The 22,879-nt window shown below is 33.8% G+C and overlaps 1 protein-coding gene across 1 annotated transcript in view; it reads right to left on the reverse strand.

Moving 5' to 3' along the window:
* HDAC11 (Histone deacetylase 11) overlaps window positions 1-19,403 on the reverse strand; it is an 80,057-nt gene extending 60,654 nt beyond the window's left edge. The window contains exons 1-4 of the mRNA XM_089254043.1: window positions 19,267-19,403; window positions 13,857-13,944; window positions 13,178-13,320; window positions 746-846 (exon numbers count right to left, since the gene is read on the reverse strand). Of these exons, the coding sequence (XP_089110169.1) occupies window positions 746-846; window positions 13,178-13,320; window positions 13,857-13,936 (324 nt within the window). The 5' untranslated portion in view covers window positions 13,937-13,944; window positions 19,267-19,403. The remainder of the gene's footprint in view (window positions 1-745; window positions 847-13,177; window positions 13,321-13,856; window positions 13,945-19,266) is intronic.
* Between the last annotated feature and the right edge of the window lie 3,476 nt (window positions 19,404-22,879).

The following is a 22,879-nucleotide window of genomic DNA, read 5'->3' on the forward strand; positions in this document are numbered from 1 at the left end:
TTAATCATTCTTTACAATGCTGGTTAAACTAAATACAATCATGGGAGTGAACAAAGTTCAAATTTAAAGTTTGTCGATGAGGGGAAAGTTGAAGAACATTTGTCTTTAGGAAACCATAGAAAGATAACCATCAGCATTGGACAAAATTATCCAATGCTAGACACTGAATATTTTGTTAGGGTCAAAAAAGAGGGTTGAAGAAATAATGAGAGAATGCATATCAATACCATTCAAGATTAGTGACAATTACATGCCCCTGAAACTGTGAAGAAGAAATACACAATAAATTGTGAAGTTAAAAGAATCCCTGTTCCATTCACAGATAATTATGGAAGGAAAAACTATTGTCTCTTTTTTCCTCTAATGGTGTCCTGGGTGTATTTCAGTGTTTTTCAAAGTATGTGTTGCAGCTCCTAGAGGCATCGCCAACCCTGCCAGGAGCGGCACGGCCAGCTGGAGATATTGATTTCCATGCCTATTTATGCTTTTATGTGGTTTTTTTATAAGTGAAAATATCTATTATATAAACTATTCTGGGGAGCCGCAGGTGAAGCATGAATTGACAAGAGAGCAGTGAATGACAAAAGTTTGAGAACCACTGATGTATTGGGAAAATATTTTTCCCTCTAATTCCCACAGTTACTTTAGGACTTTTTCCCTCCTTTTTTTTATGCTGGTGGCTCAAATTATATAAGGTTTCAGTATATAGATATATATGAGAATATAAACAGAAGTTTGAAATTACTTTCAGCTTCTTTAAGTATGACTTAGAATGAACGACTAGTAGATCTTTTTCTTTCGCTTCTCGAGGTTGAACTGATGACTTCTCTGTTATTATTTTGGCCTCTTGAAATAAAAAAGAAATCCTTGATATAATGCAAAAAGCAGTTGAAAATACATTTGATAGCCTACAAGCAATTTGACACAAAAAGTTTACCTGATCACAAAATAAGACTAATTATATCTGTGGGGTTTATGTTATATATGTACACATACACAATATTTCATATAATTTTTATTTATCACAATAAGGCAAAAAGAAAAAAAAAGTAATGAAATTTGTGGATTTGGTTTGACATCAAGAGTGATTCTGATATCTGGACAACGTACAATTTAACAGGTGATGTCACTATTCTGGTTACATTGTGGGCAAACAAATAGTATTCAGCTGAAAATTTTCATGATTTCTTCTTAACCCTTTGCAGAAAAAAAGAACTTTTTAAAAGCATTTCAGCAAGTTCAAGCCAATTTGATCAAATTTATTGATAATCACATTTCACGCTATAAAACAAATCTCAATGAAAAAAGATATTTAATTAATGAGAACTTTATTTATACAAATACAAAATCACAACAGGTACATTGCCCAACAAGGTGACTGAAAAAAAGATGCATGCCCATTAAGAGGTATCAAATATAACTAAATTACAGCAACCCAAAATAACAGCATATATCATGAAAAAAACTAATAACTAATAATATATAATACACTGCCCATAAAAAAGATTATGGTTGTCTTATGTAAGTATGGATAGCTTCTCGATTTATCCAAATATGTGTATCATACTTCTTTTTTACACGTGCCAATATGCAAATGCCACGTATGTATATATGATTATGCATAATAACAAGTTATTATACATAATTGCTGACCATTTTGATATGTTTGAACAATTTCTTTAAATTTATCACTTTCCCCTGCAATTATGCATAACACACAAGAGTTGTTAGTAAACATGATAAATTGAACCAAATTAATCATATTTCCCAGTTATTATGCATAACGCCATTCATATCTGTAAATATGATAAATCGGTTCCATTGCTATGATAATATTTATCATTTTATTATTTAGAGGACCATGCTTGTGAGAGCCAGAGTTTGAACTGAATATATGAACTCAGATTTAACAAATTTTCCCAAAAATCCCTAAAATAACTCCCAAAATTAATTCCTATTTGACAATTCTGAAATTGGACTTCAAATATGAATTAATTTTGGGACAAAAATTATAGGAATTATAATTGGACTTCAAATATAACAAACTCAAATTTAACAAATTTTACTACAGTACCCATTAAAACAAATCCTCATTTAAAAAATTTAGGACTGTACCCTAATATAACAATCTTCTATTTAAAATTTGAAGTTTTCGGGGCTTTTGGCTTACGTGATGTAAAGTTTTCGTCTTTCAATGTTTCATTCACACAGGTGGCAAACATTTTCAAGAAATTATGTGATGGTGGGCAAAAGGCTACTACTTATGCCTTCTTCCTGTTTGAGTCACACTGCTTTGTCGGGATTGGTTCGTTGAGCCAGATTTTCCCCATTTTCCGAAGTTGTTCCTAAGGGCTCTGGATAATGCTTTGGTTTCAATCTCATCATTTTTCAGATGGACAACCAAGCACTGTTGATCTTCATCCTCTTCCTTTCTGTTGAAGCAGTTCTTGTGCTTTTGAATCTTGATTGCTTCTCTAAAAATATGCGTGGAAAGTATCTTATGTAGTTGGATAGCACTTGCATGTCAACAACTTCGGCCAATGGGGAAAAAATCTGGCTCAACGGACCAATTCAGACAGAACAGTGTGACTCAAGCAAGGAGAAGGCGCAAGTAGTAGCTCTTTGCCCGCTATTACATAATTTCATGAAAATGTTCACCACCAGTGCAAACGAAACGTTGAAAGACTAAAACTTTACAACACATTGGCCAAAAATTCCAAAAACTTTAAATTTTAATTTACATGTTCGCAACAAAAGCCTTTTTTTTTGTTTCAATCTTCTATTTAACAATTTTTATGGTTGTACCTTGATATAACAAACACCAATTAACAAATTCTTTGATTTAACAAATTTTTACAACTTTGTGGGCATTTGCAATCAGACCCCACTATAACAAACTCTATTTAACAAATTTTACAATTAACTCCAATCATCCAATTAACTCCTATTTGACAAATTCTACAATCAGAGGTCAGAGATGGAGTTCAAAATGGGAGTTCATCATATTAGGGTCCTACTATATTTATCAAACATACTAGACTCACTCATGAATTTCGTCATATTTATAAGTTTACCAATGACGATTGGGATTTTACATAATAACCAATTTATCACATTTACTGTAACACATATATTAATATATGAGCAATAAAATGTTTTAATTAATTAATTTATTTATTTATTCAATATTGCTTGGTCAAGGGCTATGCAAGAGGATGCAGTGGTTAAGTATGACAAAATGATGATTGATGTTACAGGAAAATTTAGAAATCGTAGTACAATCATATTTGGTGGTAGGTTGTTCCAGTCAAAAATAGTTCTTGGGAAGAAACTAAAATTATGACAATCTGAAGAAGCAAAGATGGGCTGTAAATTTTTGGGAATGGTATAGTCTAACAGAGAAATATATGTGAGGGTTTAATTAGAATGTTGGAAGTTTTGATATTAAAAAACCCACATGGAGGATTTTGAAAAGAAAAGTTAAACGAGAGATAAGTGTAAGAGAGGAAAGTGGTTGAATATTGAGTTGGTGCTTGAGCTCCAAAATGGAGACACATAAAGACCAACAGTTAAAAAATGAAGCGAGTGGACTTATTTTTTTGATAGATTCTAATTTGTCTATGGTGGTTTGAGTATGGGGGTCCCAAGTTTCACAGGCATAGGCAGGGCCGTCTTAAGAGCATCATGGGCCCCCGGGCCAAGGGATTTTTCTGAGGCCCTATGAGGCAAATTCTTAAAAACTTCAACCAGATCTCATTTTTGTGAGGCCCCTTCCTCGCTTGAGGGCCCCGGGCCGTGCCGGGTGGGTCCATGCCTTAAGACAGCACTGGGCATGGGAAAGAACAGAGGATATATGTTAGGAAGCATAGGTGACGGACATGACGGGTGGAGTTTTTCAGGTTACGATGAAGGAAAGAAATCTTTTGGAGACATTTACGAAAAAATATAATCAAGGTAAAGATTCCAGTGGAGATCTGAAGAGATTATAATGCCCAGGTATTTATAATGGGAAACCTCAGAGATGAAAGAATTGTTTAATTTATGAAAATCTTAAATGGGCACATTATTAGGATACTTTTTTAATCGAAAGTATGTTTCTCTATAATAAAAATTGATGAGTTATTTGAACTGTAATGAACTCAAGTTTTCAAGCTGTATATATACATATATTGTCCCCCACATCAGAAGCACGAATGTGCAAATTTTCCTTTTTTTTAATCAGCTGGTTGGATACCTTATTTTGCTATCTAAGTTGTGCCCAAAATGCGAATGTGTATCCCTATTGAAACACATGTAAAAAAAACATTTTAGGAAAATAACTTCCATAGAGTAACACTGGTAGAGTCAGGGCTGCAACTAGATGCTTGGTCACCCGGGGCAAGCGTGCATTTTGATGCCCCCTTATAATGTTGAAGGGTTTCAGAACGGATTTTGCACCCCCCTCGGGTCTAGCACCCGGGGCACAAGACCCGCCTGCTCCCCCTAGTTGCGGCCATGGGTAGAGTGATCATTCAAACGTCATTTCCCACAATCTTTTTTCCAAGGACATTGTCCATTCATCCTTCAGGCATGGGGGGGGGGGAAGATATGTTATGGTAAATGTGATAAATCTGGTTATTATGCATAATCTCCAGTTAATACGGTTGGTAAAAAAACAGTTTTTAAAAAAAAAAAAAACTTTTTTTTTTTGTTTAAACCAAGTTTTTTTGGTTTTAATAACATTTACATTAAAAGGAATAAGATTTCTGAAAAATCATTCAAACTTCTAATAATTAATTAAAATAAAATGTTTATTAATGTAATTAACACAATTCCCATATTAATTAATCTATAAATGCTTCTTACATTTTAATAAAAACTAACTTTTGAAATTTAATTATTTTATAGCTAAACTCAAGAAATTATTTTGTGTTTGAGAATTCCTAATGATATTATCAACCATATAATAAAAATGATTTCTCCAGTTACTTTCAATACGCCTAATTAGGACTCTATTTTGCAAAAACTATGATAAAAACTAAGCAATTACCATGTGTTCAATGAAACATAATTAATGCAATTTAATTAGCAATGATTTACAATATGCAGGGTGATTATAACTAAAGTTCTGATTTAAAAACACTAAAATGAGAACCACTGGTCAGAATGACTTAAAAATTTTCATGAATGTTCCTGGGGCAATGGAATTTTGTATGGCAAAGGGGGAAAAAATACTTCAAAATGTAAAATAGATGATGCTGTACTCATTCAGCACATGAGAAATTTGCTTGTTGAATGGATATGATAAGGCAAAATGATAATGCAATCAAGGCAAAATGATAATGCAATCAAGGCAAAATGATAATGCAATCAAGGCAAAATGATAATGCAATCAAGGCAAAATGATAATGCAATCAAGGCAAAATGATAATGCAATCAAGGCAAAATGATAATGCAATCAAGGCAAAATGATAATGCAATCAAGGCAAAATGATAATGCAATCAAGGCAAAATGATAATGCAATTCGCATGGCATGATTTCATAATTCATGGAAACATCACAACACAAAAATGAAGTAATTTAAACAAACAACTACACCATACACAAGAAATGGGTATCGCGGCAAATCATCGCCAACAAAAACCGCCCGTCAAAACATCACAGTGACAAAAACATCGCAAGTCAAAACATCGCCGTCAAAACATCGCCATGACAAAAACATCGGCGTGACAAAAACATCGTTTCAAAAAGACATCGGATATTTTTTATTGCGCTTCATTATTTTATTATTGCTTTATTTCTTAAGATTATACACTATCACATATTTTTCTGAGATTTTATTACAGAAATAATAAAGGTACAGGTGAACTTAGCTGATAAATTATTAGCTACTATGTTTCTTCTTTAGGTGGTAAAAATCAAAGCCCTTGTTATAAGCTTGTGTTATCAATAATTATAAGGTTTCGAGGTGAATGTACTGTATATATGCATACAGTGTCACTTTATTGACAGTGATTGACAGTAACATTTATTTGAAGACAACCAACCAAAAAACTACGTTAAACACGAATAAAACTGTTTTGTTGGCGTCAAAAGAGACGTTGCAACAACATTGGATTTTTGAGCACACGTGTCCGTATAAAAAGTTAACATTTTTATTTTAATAACTATACACTCCCTTGCAACATGAATGGCATATCTGAGTACTATACACGTTATTTGGATAATTTTCTAATTGAAAGTATTTCTGTAGGGTGAATACCGTTTGCCAGTAAAGTGAAATACCATACGTCTTGTTACCTATGCCCTCTGCACATTACATACAGTAGTGTCTGTTATGTGAAATATTGTGTTGTGTTTAAGCCAACTCACATGTTGCTTCGTTCGCCTGTGGGAGAGAGGTCACATTATGAACCAAAAAGCCACTTGGAGATAACTTGTCATTCAGCGGGACATCAGATTTTCTCGATGAATGTAAATCTCACCGTATCGAAATTATAATCAATAAACCGATAATTTTCTTTTTTGAAATCTGATTATTTATACTTCCTGATTTGTTCGAAATTCTGATTCACCCAAATTCAAATTTACCCAAGAAAAACTAATTTGTAAATAATTCAAACTTCATCCTGAACAGTAACTTGATGACATGCCGTCTACAAGCGCAATGTTTACATTGATTGAAAATAACTTATATATTTTTTTTTACTGTGTTTTAATTTTCATAAATTAAAAATAAATTAAATTCAAACACATATTTATACTGCAAACATTTATAAATGAACATAAATAAAACATTTGTTAAATGACAATTTGAACAATTGTCATTTAACGGGAAAACGGAGGGGGGGGGGTAGGAAATTGATCATGGTCGCAAGGGGGCCACAGGAATGAAAAATGGTTGAAAGGGGGTCATGAGCAAAAAAAGGTTGAGAACCATTGGTCTAGGGCGTTCACTCGATTAGTGAAAGGAAGTGGGTTTGATTCCCCGCAAGGGCAGTTAAATTTTCTCTCCTTCCAAAATATATTCGAAGGATTGAGAGAAAACTAATAGGTGTAGAAACAGTCGAACACAGACATACACATGACAGTTTGGCTTTGTCACAACCAAAGCCGCTTGAAAGTTTAATGCACTTTTGGTGCAGCTTTGGTTACCAGTTGAACAAAAAAAAAGGGATGAGGTGATTTCCATTACAATTTTTAATCCATTAAATTTTTAATTTAAAAATTTTTCATAAGGCGATCTTTTTTTGAGGGCCATGTTCAGGCGATGTTTTGACGTATTTGGCGATGTTTTTGACTGCGACGTTTTGACCGCGATGTTTTTGTTTGCGATGTTTTGACGTATTTGGCGATGTTTTTGACTGCAACGTTTTGACCGCGATGTTTTTGTCACACGATGTTTTTGTTTGCGATGTTTTTGTTTGCGAAGTTTTGACGTAGACCCCAAGAAATGTTAAATACAAAGTGAAAAAATGCTTGTTCAACTATGGATCAGAGTATGTTATGGTAATGATGTGTGGAGGTATTTTCAATTCACAGAAGTTTGCGAGAGAGAGAGAAGAATCCAACCACTGCACGTGTTGTGTTTTCTTTAACACTTTGTTAGCCGAGTGGATAACATGATGAGTATTTATTATTACGTTAGACTTAGATAGATTACATTCATATATATAGGAAGAATTTATAAAGCGGAAAGAGCAGAACATTTAGACATCTTGTCTACTTGATGTCCGAGGTGGAACTCCCTAGTTCCCCTTACACAACACTAGGTGGCGTTGTATGTTCTTATCACTTTAGTTCTTTTAGTCATTTCTTATAAGGACACCACAGCACATAATATTTTTGGGTTATCCCCAAAGCCAAAAGTTGCAAGGGTTATAGTAGCATTCACCTGTCAGCTGAACATGTCAGCCAGGTGTCATATCATCTTGTTATTTGGTCAAAATGGTTCTTCAGCAGCTGCTTCGCTGATATTGCAATGTGCATCTCGATAAAAGTTGTGCTATCCACCAGGTCTAGACAAATCAAAAAAAAATTTAGGTGCCAGCCAAATTTGTTAAGAGCGAAGCATGTTTTTCCCCAAGAAAAACAGTCCTGAGTAATGTTGTTTTTTTACTTTTCCGGGACTTTATGACGCATTCTCATGTTGGAAGACACATAATTACAAAAGCAAAAAAAATTGTCTCATACTTACACTTCATTCTAGCAATAATGCATATGAAATTTTAGGTGCCAAAACCAATTTTATAGTCACCCCAGCATCTGGGATTTGTCCAGCCCTGCTATTCGCACACTGGTGCTGTTGGAAGAGCCAAAATGATATGGTTGCACAAAATAGATTATACCGCTGGCCAAGTACAGCATCATTTACTTGTACATTTTAAAGTATTTTTTTTCTTTCGCCAAAGAAAATTCCATTGCTTCATGCAATGGATCTATGCAAATTTTCAAGCCATTTTGACTAGCCGTTCTCATTCATGTTTTGGAATCAGAACTTTAATTATAATCACCCTTTATATAGCTGATTGTTTTTCATAAATCACTTACTACAGTACATCCTAACCAAATGGTGACCCAGTCCATATTCCAAGTAATTTCTAACAGAAAATTATTTGGACAGGACAATTCACAAACCAGGGTTGGTAAAAAAACTGTTTTTTTTTAAAAACTTCTTTTTTGGTTTAAACCGGTTTTTGTTTTAAATAGCATTAACATTAAAAACAATAAAATTTCTGAAAAATCATTCAATCTTCTAATAATTAATTAAAATAAATGTTTATTAATGTAATTAACACTATTCCCATATTAATTAACCAATAAATATCTCTTACATTTCAACAAAAAACAACTTTTGAAATTAACTTATTTTTTGCTTAACTCAATGGATTACTCTGTGTTTGAAAATTCTTTTAATGTTATTATCAATCATATAATATAAAGATGTTTTCTCCAGTTACTTTCAGTATGCTTAATTAAGAAGCTATTTTGCAAAAACTGTGATAAAAATTAGGTGAATAGAATGTATTTAATGAAGCATAAATAATGCAGATTAATTAGCAATGATTTACGATACACAGGGTGATTATAACTTAGGTTCTGATTTCAAAACACTGTAAAAAAAAAGAACAATTGTCAGAATGACTTGAAAATTGACATGAATATTCCTGAAGAAATGGAATTTTATTTGGTAAAGGGGAAAAAATGAAATTTTACTTAAAAATGTAAAAAATAATGACATCATCCAACACGTGGGAAATTTGCTTGCAGAATGGAAACAATAGCCAGTCATGGCAAAATGATAACTTAATTATAGCGTAGCACGATTTTATAATTCATGGAAACATCACAAAAAAACTAAGTAATTGAACAAATAACTACAACTTACTCAAGAAATGTTTAAAATTTTAAAAAGGTATTTGTGCCTGTTGTTCTGGCTATGAGGTGAAAGCACAAAAATTCTTGTTCAACAACAGATCAGAGTATGCCACGGTCATGATGTGGATGCGCCTGCAATTCACCTTTATTAAACCAAACGCGCCCCACATTAATATTCCTGAGGAACTTCTAACATATAGGGGATGCGCTGGAGCTTGCAATTCACCAAAGTTTGCAATCCAACCACTGTTCATAACATTTTGAGGTACCCCCACAGCCAGAAGTTGCAAGGGTTAAGGTCAGGTGAACTGATGGCCGGCCACGTGTCATCCTGTTATTGTCAAAATCGGTCTTCAGCAGTTGCTTTGCTGGTGTTACAATGTGCATCTTGACAGAGGTTGTTCTATCCACACACTGATGCTGTGGAAGTGCCGAAATGATGTGGTTGCACAAAATAGATTGTACTGCTGGCCAAGTACAGCATCATCTACTTGCACATTTTGCACTACTTGCACTTTTTTCTTTTCCAAAGAAATTTCCATTGCTTCAGGAGTATCCATGCAAATTTTCAAGTCATACTGACCAGTACTTATTGTATAGTTTTGTAATCAAAACTTTATTTATAATCACCCTGTATATAGCTGATTATTTTTCATAAATCTGTTACTACTATACAGTAGAACCTTGATTAACTGGACTTAACAGCATTTAAAAAAAACAACTATTGAGTATTAAGACTGGGGGATATGCAGTATGAGATGTGCTACTTCTTATGAGAAAGAAAATGAAAATGTCTGTGAGGTAATGTAACTACTAGTACACTGGTCTTTGTCCCTATTCATGAATTTGCTAAATATAGAGCATCAGAATTTAGCCTAAGGTTAGAAAATGTGGTAAGAGTGAAAAATTTTGGCTAATAAATGAACAAATATGATATTTTTCAAGGAAAAAGTGATATTTTTATTTGATGTTTTGAAAAAGACCAATTTGTTTAAACCAAACAACCCTTTCACAAACTAGCCAATTTCGGGCTTCTACTACTGTACAGTAGAGCCTTGATTAACTGGGGGTAATGTTAAAAATATGTAAAAAAATAATTACATATTAAGCCTGTTGGCGATATACAGTACGAGATGTGCTGCTTCCTATGGAAAGAAAATGAAAATGTCTGTGAGGTAATTTAACCACTAGTACACTGGTCTTTGCCCTTTAGGAGCAGCTGGTGTCTTTTTGGATTATAAGACCCCCTGCCCTTACATTAGAAGTGAAATCACTACTGTTGTGTTGCTGCTTCTTTGTGAAGGAAAAACAAAGCCTGGGATAATACACCACCACCACATATGTGTGTGATGCAATCCTCATTCATGAATTTGATAAGATTCAGAATGTAGCGCGAAGTTAGAAAATGCAGTAAGAATGACAAATTTTGATACTGCATATAATTTTCAGCAACTAAGATACTTAATATGAAACAAAATTTATATTCAGGTCACTTTAATGAGATTTTTTTTTGAAAAAAACCACTTATATCATCTTACACCATTTAAAGATATACCATCAGAATGTACCCAAGGATATGTGATTTTTTGTAAAAAACCGTTTAGTTAAAACCAACGTGGTTTAAATCAAACAACCCTGAAACTGATAAAAATTTGGTTATTACGCATAATAACATTTATCACATGTATGTATTATTATAAAATATGTATATTATCGTGTGTATCATGAATTTATATATAATAGATACTTTCTTTTATAGCTTGTTCGCTGTTAGACTGGTTCACCCCTTTGACTACGAATTTAAACAAAAAAAATTACCTCAGCTTTTTGTGAAAATTAACAAAATAGGTCACACATAAGGCAAATTGAACATTTGGATTTCTTTTTTTTTTTTGGGACATACAGCCAATTCCTGTTTTAACTAATACTATTATAGCAAAAATCTTGTTTTAACAAAAAATTTTCTAATCCTCCATATAAGTTTACGTAGGAACAATGTAAAAAACCTGAATTCCTTTATAACGAAATTTCGTTTTAAGAAGTGATTTCTCTGGTCTCTTGGAGTTTGTTATAATGGGATTCAACTGTATACATCCTGTTAGTAGTCAAAGGGTTAAAGAGGAAACACACACAATGTCACTCTCCGCTGTTCATACAGGTACAAAAGACTGGATACCAAGCGGAGATGAAGATGAAATTCAGAAAGAAAATTCACATGCCTCTGCTGGAGATCAAACCACTCATCCCCTCGCAGTCTGAGTGCTCTACCTAATAGCTATAGAGGATTGACTTTTTCCTTTAGAGCATATATGTGCACTGAATGGAACTGCACATGGGCAACCTCCTAATTCAGCTAATAGCCCTCAATAGCCCCTAGATGGTGAAATAGTGTTCAAATAAAATTCTCCACTTTTTATACAGATTACTAAAGATTGGATACCAAGCAGAGATGACGATGAAATTCGGAAAGAAAATTCACAATAGCTTTTAATAGCAATAGCCCCTACCCAAGTTGTTGCCTGACGTTAATGAAAATGTTTTCTGTAAATCATAATATGTCTCAAAAATGGTCATTATGTCTATTTTTGTCAATTTGTTCAAACAACTTGAGTCAATGCTTGGAGTGCACAGGGTCAAGAAGTTTCTAAAAATTATCATGGAAGGATCTTGGGACATTATGCCGTAGCAAACGATTTCTTAAACTCAATATTTTTCTCATCACTTTTGTAGGTAAAACATTGAGATCATGTACTCATTCACAATTGCTGAACAGCACAAAACCCTTCCACCATATTACTAATGTTGGCCATGCTAGTCTGATATATTTCATCAAACAGTTATGAAACATACTTTTGAAACCATCTTCCATGTTTATGACAGCTGTAAAAGCAGGAGTAATATTGATGGGATTTTTTGGATTGTTAGAGAAATCACACACACACAATTTAGCATTTAATCCATATGTAAGCATCTGGAAAAGATTTTTTTTTATCGGACCATAGCTTTTTAGGTTCAGAATACCAAAATTAAACCACCAACAATGCAAACATAGTTGGGGGGAAGATTACGAACAATATCTATTATTTTAAATTCAGAAGAAAAATGCAGATGTGGATATAAAAGTTTTAATATTTAAAATTATGATTGTTGGTAATGAACAATTTAAGAATAAATAATTCCTAAAAATAAAAAGGTAGGACAATCTTTTTTGCTTTGCTGGTCTTTCTTATTTTTCCTTGGTTTTTTTTTAATATTTTGCTGGTATTCCAGCATTGTAAGGTTGAAAACCACTGAGTTATATGATAGCAAAACATGCACTACTCTTATTTATGATGCAACTAGTTGAGTGTCATGGACAATTATTATGTAAATATTGTAGCTGCTTGGAAGTCACATGGTTCTAGCATGAATTTTTTTGTAACAACCTTTAATCATTTAGGGGGATAAAATCAGTTGGGTAAACATTTAAAAATACTTTAATTATTGCAAAAATTATTAAAACGACTGGTTTTGATGTATTCATCCCATATTTCCACACAGTCTGTGTCTTAAAACAGTCTGTTTCTACCTACTATTTAGAAAATAATAGGGTACTATATAATTTATAATAATAATAATATATAAAGCCAGTACTTTTTCCTATGCAGCAAGGAAGTTCTGGCACAGATTAAAATTTATATTACTATAACTATATTAAATTACTATAAATTTTATGTGCAAGGAAAAAACAGAAATGCGAAGAATACATATTACTGTGTGTGTGTATAATCACACACAATTATATAGCTAACATAAACTAAAAATTTTTTTTATACATACCTTCAAGGTAAGAAAATACTCTACCCCATTTCCCTGAATCAAATGGATGTAGTTTTTCCATTCCAAGAAAGTGAATATCATATTCAGAGGAATAGATGATTGGCACTTGGTTGTCTTGAATATCAAAATAAACACTCTCATCTCTAAAACAAGAGGAAATTATAAAGTGATTAATTTTTTAAGTGAAAATCACCATTAATTACTTGATTTACAATTAAAAGTCACTCTTAAGTCACTGTATTAACTGAAAAAGTTAAAAAAACAGTTTTTATGCCATACTGAAAAAAAAAACACTTTTCAGTTTAATTAATTTCAAAAAATATCATACAATAACGTAAATACCTATTTTTCCAGAAACTGAAAAATAATTTTAAAAAATTAGTTATAGGCCGAAACAGAAAATAAAACTGGAAAAAAAGTTCATTCAAAAGGTGAGTGTTACATCACATCTCTCAATCAAAAAATAAGACAAAATAAATTTTATACAATGATTATAACATGTGTTTTGAAAAAGTGATGTAACATGTACAGACAAACTGTGGCATATCACATAAAAAAACCTATTGCCTGTATGAAGTGACTGACAAAAAAAAACCCTCCCTTATACATTCAATAATTCTTTATTATGTTCTATTATATTTTGAAATTAGCTTGAAAAATAGAATAACATATAGACTACCTGCTGTCAGTTGTTCTTCTGGGAATGCATTTGGACTTTGACTTTACAGGAGATTTGCATTCCGATTTACAACTTGCCATTTCTCTGGCTGAAAATATATATATTATGTGAAATCACTTATGAGTCTGCATTGACAAATCACATTTCCCAATTTTGGAAATGTTTTATTCAAAACAGTAAAAACTGAACATTGAAATTAAACTATATTGAGTGTGTTTCACTCATTCTCTCTTGGTATATAAAAAGTGTGCGTACATTATAGCAAGTGTTAGAAGTGGTCACTCTCACTATCAGTGCATGCCCTTGCCTCTTGATGTTACAAAAGGTAGCCGTCAACACATCTGGAATCACAGCATATGAATTTCCTATCGAATGCTGCCTTACTTGCACTACCTTGATAAACTGCACTTTATTTTTTTATTTGAAAGTGTTTCATACACACTGTGGGGATTTGCAATAGCCTAAAGCTAGGTATTTTGGGAATTCAAAACTCCACTTAGATAAAACCATTTGTAGTGAAGGATTCCTCAAAATTCAAGGGAGTATCATGAAATTGCAAGACAGCATTCAGTTGGAAATTGATATTATGACTTCTGACAAGTTGGTGGCTACCTTCTGTAACATGGAAAGGTATGCAGCTTTGCATTGATGCTATGACCACATCCAACACTTGATGTGACATTGAAATACTTCTCATATACCAATGTGTGTCTACAGTGAATTTTATTATGACCAATAGTTTGGTTTTTATAAGAAGCAGAGAAGGAGTGAAACATTTTGTATAACAGTATTGTTTACTTATACAGTCGAATCCTGTTTCAACGAATAACTTTATATTGAAAAAATCTTGTTTTAATGAACAGTTTTCTAATAACCCAGATAAGTTTACATAGAAACATTTTTAAAAAACCTGGAATTCCTTTACAACAAAATGATTTCTGTGGTCTCTTGGAGTGTTATAACGGGATTCGACTGCACTAAAAATGGAATAAATGTCCTTGTTGTATAGCATTTTTGCCAATGGCTGTCATCAAGCTCACTTTGGAGAAGAAACCAGTTTTTGGAGGAGTGTTTGAAGAGGTCGTCATTTTTACCCTTTTTGGTCGTCTGGCACTGATCTTTTGTCAGACGCACGTAGTGAGGTCAGAGAGTCTTGCCTGAAACAATGATTTAAATCCTTGAATATTAATAATTTAAGAGATAATAATTATTAATAATTTAGGGATCTCGTGGTGGGTTGGTAAGTCGTGGAGCCAGAGATGGAAAGTGTTCAGAGGCCTGGGTTCAAACCCACCCTTAGGAAAGCTATAACTTTTTTGAGCAGCTATCTATACCTAGAATAAGACAACCATAAATATATTTAATCATGTATACATATTGTTTCTAGTTCTTGTAATTTTGCTGTATTTTTGAAGTATACGACATCCATATTTGTTATGGGCATCTTTTTCTCTTTCAATGTAATATTTCCTACACAGAGCTCTTTTCTTAAAATTCTTCCCAAGATCATTCTGCGACTTTTTTGTTTCTGACTTTTCTACAGTTTTTTGCAATATTCTACTTTGGGGTGCATAAGTAATGCATGCAACAAAAACAAACATGTTTGCCATTTTAAGGATTCAATTTTTTTTTTTCAATTCAATTCAAATTTATTTTAAAATTTGTGTGAATACATGTTATATTATATTATTGGCAACCAAGGAGACAGATGTCCCATACTGGTTGTTACAATGAATAGGTTTAAAAAATATAGTACAGTGATATTAGTAAAAAAAGGTAGTAGTTACATATAAAAATAGTATAATTAACAAAAAATGAATATGTTAAAAATTGCAATATAAACAATAAGGAATATTCTCATGCAACGGCGGAGGTGCTATAAAAATTACATATGAATAATATCAACATGAGTTCTTAATATAGACTTAATATTTACCCAAAATATACAAAAGAAAAAAAAAATATGAATATCATGTTAACGATATACATAATAAATATGGAGCCAACACATGAATTTGTACAGGATTATGGGAGGTGATTTAAAGATATGATTTAATTAAGCATAATGTTAGAGGATGTAATCAGAAATGGGACTCAATGTTAATGAGTTCGAGTAGGTAAAGTTTGAGGCGTTTTTTAAAGGAAGTAAATGCAGTAGTGTCAGTGATTTCTCTGGGTAGATTATTATAGAATTTTGGAATCAGAAAGCAAAAGTGTTTTTTAAGAATATTTTTATGAACTAATGGCAGTGAGTAGATGACATTTAGACGAGCAGAAGTACGGGATACGTTAAGAGGTAAGGAGTATTGGTGTTTTTTTATTATTAATAAGGATTTATAAAAGTAGAGGTAACGCACTGGGAGAATTCTTAATCGATGAAATTGATCAATTAGAGGGGTAACATAATCATTAGTGATGCATCTGATACCTTTATTTTGGAGAGAAATAATAGGCTTAATATTAGTTAGATAATCTCCTCCCCAAACTGAGAGACAATACATTAAATATGAATGAAACATTGAATAATAGAATGTTATAAGGAAATGGTTATTAATGTATGGTTTCAGATGATAGAGCTTATATAAAATGAAACGGAGCTGAGTTTGAAGGTATTTAATATGCGATTTCCATTTCAAATTTTGGTCAATATGAACGCCAAGGTATTTAATGGATGTTACTTGTTCAAGACATTGGCACGTGCACGAGGTGAAGTGTGAACATACATGGAAAGTTATATTATGGTTGATTTGAGGAATGGATTGAAGAGAAAAATTTATAAATTTACTTTTTGTTACATTTATTTGTAAATCATTGCATTGAAACCAATTTCTAATTTTGATGAGGTCGTTGTTTATAATGTTAGTGAGTGCCAAATATTCCGTGCCTGAATAAAGTAACCTGGGTATTTGGTAAGATTGAAGCAAAAAGTTTGTAGCAATCAAAAAAGTGGTTCACTTACACAGAATGTAGAAGAATATATCTGTCAACTAATCACATGAAACCCAGACACACCTCTACGTTAATAAGTCAACTACTCACAGCAATTCCGCAAATGGTGTTGGTTATGCTTATACAGGGTGATTCAGAAAAGATGGTAAAAACTTAGAGGTGACAGTACACACCAATACAAACAATTGTCATCAAAGAAAGCATAGTCCAACATGAAACGCAAATGCGCTAGCACGTTTCGAAACTGCTGCTACGCAACCGTTAAAACAGCATTCCAGTTGAAATTCATCTGGAGAAAAAGAACACCATGCATGCAAATGTAACCTGGGAAAAAAGAAGAAACCATATGCAAATCTGCGTCACAGTGAATAAAAGGTGCAGATGCCAGTACTGAGAAGCTATTCCAGCATGCAACCATTCTAACAGTTGTAATATACGGTATAATGGTGCACTTTAGTAATGCTGAAAAAGCAGACATGCATCTTATTTATGGAGCTGTAAAAAGAAGCACCATAGAGGCAGCACGAAGGTGAGCGTTTTCCCCACAGGTGTTTGCCCAATTTGAAAAAATTTGCGCCCTTGCATCAGCAGCTGTGCAAAACATGATCCTTTCTTGCTTCCCAGTCTCATGCAGGTCGTACAAGAACTGCCAGAACAGCAGGTGTGGAAGACAAGATTTTGGAGATGGTGACAGATCAGCCAACTACAAGCACACAAGCTCCTCATATCCTCGGTTTTACTATGTTGCATCCTGTAGCACATTCACATTTAATTTTAGACCATGCATTCTTTGAAGAAAATTTTTTGTTTTTATGTGTACTACCACCTCTTAAAGTTTTTCCCATCTTTTCTGAATCACCCTGTATTCAGATTTTTACTACACTGGTGCTCAACCTTTTCAAGCAGTGACCTGTGGCTCATTTGCTCTGTAATCATATGCTTGATGTGTCATGAAAAAATAATCATACTTGGATAATGTCTGGTTCCTTCTAGCAACTGAGTATGGACACATCAATATCCTCAGCTTGAAGTGACACCCCGTGGGAGAGCGGTAATTCACATTTCAATTCAAGAACCATTGTTATAAAGAATGAAATAAAATTATTCATAATTTTGCATTTTTCTATTTTTAATAGTGTAATGATAATTTCAAACAGCAATCAGGATTATTTTCCATGGGATGAATTTTGCGAGACTTTGATGCAGCTTCTATGAAAGACTTTTTTTACATCCAAAGTAAAACAATAATAAAAAGTCCAAACTAGAATATCCTCTGTTTAATTGTTTAGCTCTGAAAAATATCCCACCTGTTTTCAAATCTTATTGTATAGATTTTTTTTGTTCTATATTTAACGGCCTAATCATGGACGGAGATACGGGAGAGGGGGCATGGGAGACATTGCCCCCCAGCGTCAAAGGTGAAGTTGACTGATCTAATGTATATATGCATATATGAATTTCGTCATCACCATCGTGTCTCCCCAGAAATAAGGACCGTGTCCCCCCCCCCCAGACTTCCAAGTCCATCTCTGCCTATGGGCCTAATATGGTTGTTGAAGAATCATTATCACAATGCAGGTTGAGGACATAATTTTTATATCCTTCATGATGACATGCCATATAAATGACAGTTTTTTTAGCAGTTTGATATAAAATAACTCAAGAATATAACGTTCTTTTCCCGTGGAAAAAAAACAATGGGAATCGTAATAGTGAATATCAACTGTATTTACATGTGTTGCAAAACAGGTGGACAAGAAAATGAATAGAAAAGTATCCGCCACTGAGATGTTTTTACATCACTTTGAATATTTTAGACTGAAAATGAGTATTTAATTAAGCAGTTTCATTCAACAAAATAATATTCACTAATCTAATTTTTCTGTGGAAATTGGTCAGGACTAGAAAAAAAATTATACATTCAGTAGATTTATCCACTTCAGAAGGTTTGACTACACACAACTGTCAGTGAGAAATGTCAAAGTGCTTGAGTCTCTGATCTGAATAAATTATTTCTCCCACAAGATTTAACACTAATGACAATTGGTGACCAGTTTTTATCCTCTTAAAAAAAGTTTTGCAATAATTTTTCAATCACACATGCAGATGTGTTTCGAAACATGAAAATTGGAAATTTCATGGTAAATTAATTTGTAGATAATACTAACTTACTAATAATTAAATTAGTAATTACAATTAATTTTATATATTAAATTTGTTTTATTTTCAACAAATCACTAAATTAGAAAAAAAAAAGTGTTATTTTAATTTTCACACTTTTTTTTTCATTTATTATTTTTTGTTGACGTTTTTTAAATCACTATACTGAAAAAAAATGTGAAAAGTAGTTTTAATAGTGTCATGTCAGTGATCCTTGGTAGAACCGTTAGAATGCTTTGCTTCGCAACAGTAATAACTTAAAACTAAATAGAAATTAATTGAATAATTCTATTGCTAATACCTGTAGCAACTAATTACTGCCTCATTAAAATATTTTTCTAATGGACATGAACGATTTCACCGTATTCTTCATAAGTTTCGAAACGATATCTACCCATTGAAATTACTTCAATATCGTTTACACCTGGTAAAGGTTTTCCCGCGACGCAAAAGGTATTGCCAAACAGTTAAAACTAAAACATTAAAAACTGAGAGATTAAATTATTAATAGCCATATTTTAAGGGTATTTTCAAGAATTTTGCCCCGTCCCGACATTTTAATAGGAAGTTTTTCGGTTTTTCTCATTTTCAAAGAAATTTCATTGAATATAAAATACGTGATGTGACCATATGACAGTATTTTACCCAACGAGAAGAAATATAAGTAATATAAACTCCATTTCTCCTCTTAGATTTTACCTCATGATCTCGTAATGTTCCCTAATCTTGTGGCCATTCTCACTTATTTTTTTAAAAATGTCCCGTTTTTTCCGTCAATGAAAATCGTGGATGAAGATATTTTTCGCAGCTTATAAATTATATATTAAGAAGACACTAACGAATATAAGGCAAATACACGAAAATACAAAAATCCTAATGCATTTCGACACCAATAGGTGTCGTCGTCAGAGGAAAAATATTTAACCACTAGTCACGCTGACCGAGTTTCCCACTTGGGTTGAATACCAAATTTTAACGCTCGGTTGCTCAGCGGAAGGAAAAGTACGTCTGTTCACTTCAAACGTCATGGTCAGAATGAAGCTGTGAGTCTCCGACTTTTCTGACCACGACGTTTGAAGTGAACAGATGTAATTTTTCCGCTGAACAAATGAGCGTTAAAATTTGGTATTCAACCCAAGTGGGAAACTCGGTCAACGTGACTAGTGGTTAAATATTTTTCCTCTGAAGATATAGACGTAAACTGACATCCGGCCCACAAGCCCAAGCCGTCTCCAATAATTTTGAAGGACCGGTTCAGCCCCCCCCCCCAAAAAAAAACCATGGATACGTTTCCCATATTTGGCTCGGAAAAACAATTTTTATGGTTAAAAAAATTGCTCCAAAAAAGTTTATAGAAAAAAATGTGCTCAAAATTTTATTTCAATACTTTCTTTTAAAATCGCAATCGACTTGTTCTTGACTTTCTTTTTTTGTAACAATTTCTAGTATTTTTATCACGGTCAACAACGACACTCGATCTCCAATTATCATTCTCTCTCGGTGCCAATCGTAGCTGCCCGAAGGCATGCATCTCTGGATGGCATCTGGAGACGATGTGGGGTGGAGGTGCCGTGGCCCCCAACAAGGGGGGGGGGGGGCTGACAGGGCCCGGGACAGTTCTCATCATCATTTTTTGCTTTTTCACGCAATAAATTAACTATAGAAGGGACCCGTGAAAAGTCTGACCGGAGGACCCACAAAAGATCCCAGCCTAAGGGCCCCCGCTTCAGGATGTGGGGGGCCATGGGAGGTGCTTTGGTCCTTTCTTGTTCCCGCTGTCGGAAAACTCAGAAGCATCTCTTCTTTTATTTGAACGTGACCCTTGGGAAAGGAGGCTTCCACACGATGCAGCAGGAGGAAAAGAAAGGTTAAAAAATAGACCAATAATGATTCAAACCGAAACAAGTACACTCCGAGAGCCATATTTTACTTATCGAGTTCTGGAGCCCGGGCCGAAACATTTTTTGACAAAATACCGTATGACTAATCACACCAAGACAAATAAACAATAGCTGAATGAAATGCAGTGAAACCTCGATATAACGATTGCGGACCAAGAAAAAATATCGTATCGAGGGATTATTGTTATATCGAGAGGCAACATTATCATCACATGCCTTGAAATGTCTGTTGCTGTTGGCATCTTTTCTGAATCGCTTTGTTAGTACCACCAAAAAAAATGCGCTTTTGAGTATTTAGGCCAGTGTTTCCCAAAGTGGGCAATATTTGTTTTTATAATTCGCATTTCAATTTATAATCTTCACAAAAATCGAGAACGAAGATAATTTGCATAATTTAAAAATCATGTTATAACGCCTATGAGAATAAATATAAATATTCATTACGATATGCGCCATGTCAATCTATTTTTCTTGAATACATTTCAATTATTTACAGACTTTCTGTACCACTTTGTTATTTTATGCACTTCGTACGGATAGCGGAGAGTGACGTCATCCTCGGATAAGTCGCCGTCTGGTGGCATCGTCAGCAATTGTGAGCTTTAGCCTGAATTGTGTCCAACCGTCCATGTACGGTCTCGTTCAGTGCACACGAGCTCCAAGGAAAGACTGAGATATTCGTTGCCTCTGTAGTCTAGTGGTCTAGGACGTTCACCTGGAAAGTGAAAGGACGTGGGTTCGGTTGAACTCTCTTTTTGCCTTTCCAAAAATATATCTTCACATCAGCCAGCTGTTAAAAACCTTTGTATGGATAGTGAAGAGTGACGTCATTCTCGGATAAAAAAGATGTATTGAAGTATTATTATACTTTTCAAATGCACATCTACCGTCTTTGTGATTCAAACTATAGAAAGAAAAAAAAAATTGGGTTGCAAACTTTAACGTAAAAAAAAAAGAAATGCAAATAAATCATTTCGACCCTACAGTGTGCACGATTTTATTTTTTGACAGGTTACAGAATATTTACATTTCTTTTCTTAGTTGAGGAGTTTTACTGCCATCCATGAATGGCTTTCGAAAGAAAATGAGAAATGGGAATAATGAATGTTTCAAACATGAAGTTGCCAATTGGCAACGGGAAAAGAAACATGTTTAAAGTAGATGTTGCCGATCTGCAAAAGTATGCACTGTAGGGATAATTCTATCATAATTTTTTCATCCACAAAATTATAGCTTATTATTAAAGGTTAAAGTTGACAGTGACTTAACAAAATTTAGATTCAGTTCGTACGGAGATAGTCTTTCGCCATTGCGACACACAGGGCTGGATTAACGAAGGCCCTAAGCACTTGAATGCTTTTGGCATGGCCTCCACACGCGTGGGGCTGATAGGGCTCCAGCCCTGGGGTCAGGGATAGTTCTTATCATTTTTTGTCTTTTCACGCTACAAATTCACTATAAAAGGGCCCGTGAAAGGAGTGAGGGATGTGAGGTAGTGGATAGCGGTCCTTTTGTGTTTGTTTGTGTTATGGAAAGCACGATAGTCGCCCGTAGGACGGAAATCTTGATTGGGTTTTGGGACCATATGAAGAGGATTAGACCAATTAGATTTGCCTGGTCTTCAAATTCCTTGTTCAAGCATAATCAGAAATTTCTGCGACTTCTAGTTGCTTGGGATTTAAACGCCGGGGGCGAGAGCAAGCTCGTTGTCCCTTTGTAATGATTCGGTGTACTGTGTTGTGTTTCGCATTAGGTGAGGATGGATATGGACAGAGGATTTCTTTGTATTTGTAGAAAATGTCCTTAAACTTTCCATCAGTGGCTATGAGTGTAACGCTCATCTCTGGACTGTGTGTGTGTGTTGATAGTGTATAGCATTTTCTAGATAATCCCGTTAAAAAGAGCATCCCTGATGCAAGAATTTTTCAAATCTATTTATGGGCATCTTTTTATCAGCCACCTCGTTGGGCATTTTGTCTGTTGTGGCGTTGTATTTGTATAACAGTCCATAAT

Source organism: Pholcus phalangioides, unplaced genomic scaffold, assembly GCF_987345545.1.
Source record: "Pholcus phalangioides strain wild (caught in Gottingen) unplaced genomic scaffold, Ppha-v1.0 ptg000039l_1, whole genome shotgun sequence".
In the NCBI taxonomy this organism is placed as follows: domain Eukaryota; kingdom Metazoa; phylum Arthropoda; class Arachnida; order Araneae; family Pholcidae; genus Pholcus; species Pholcus phalangioides.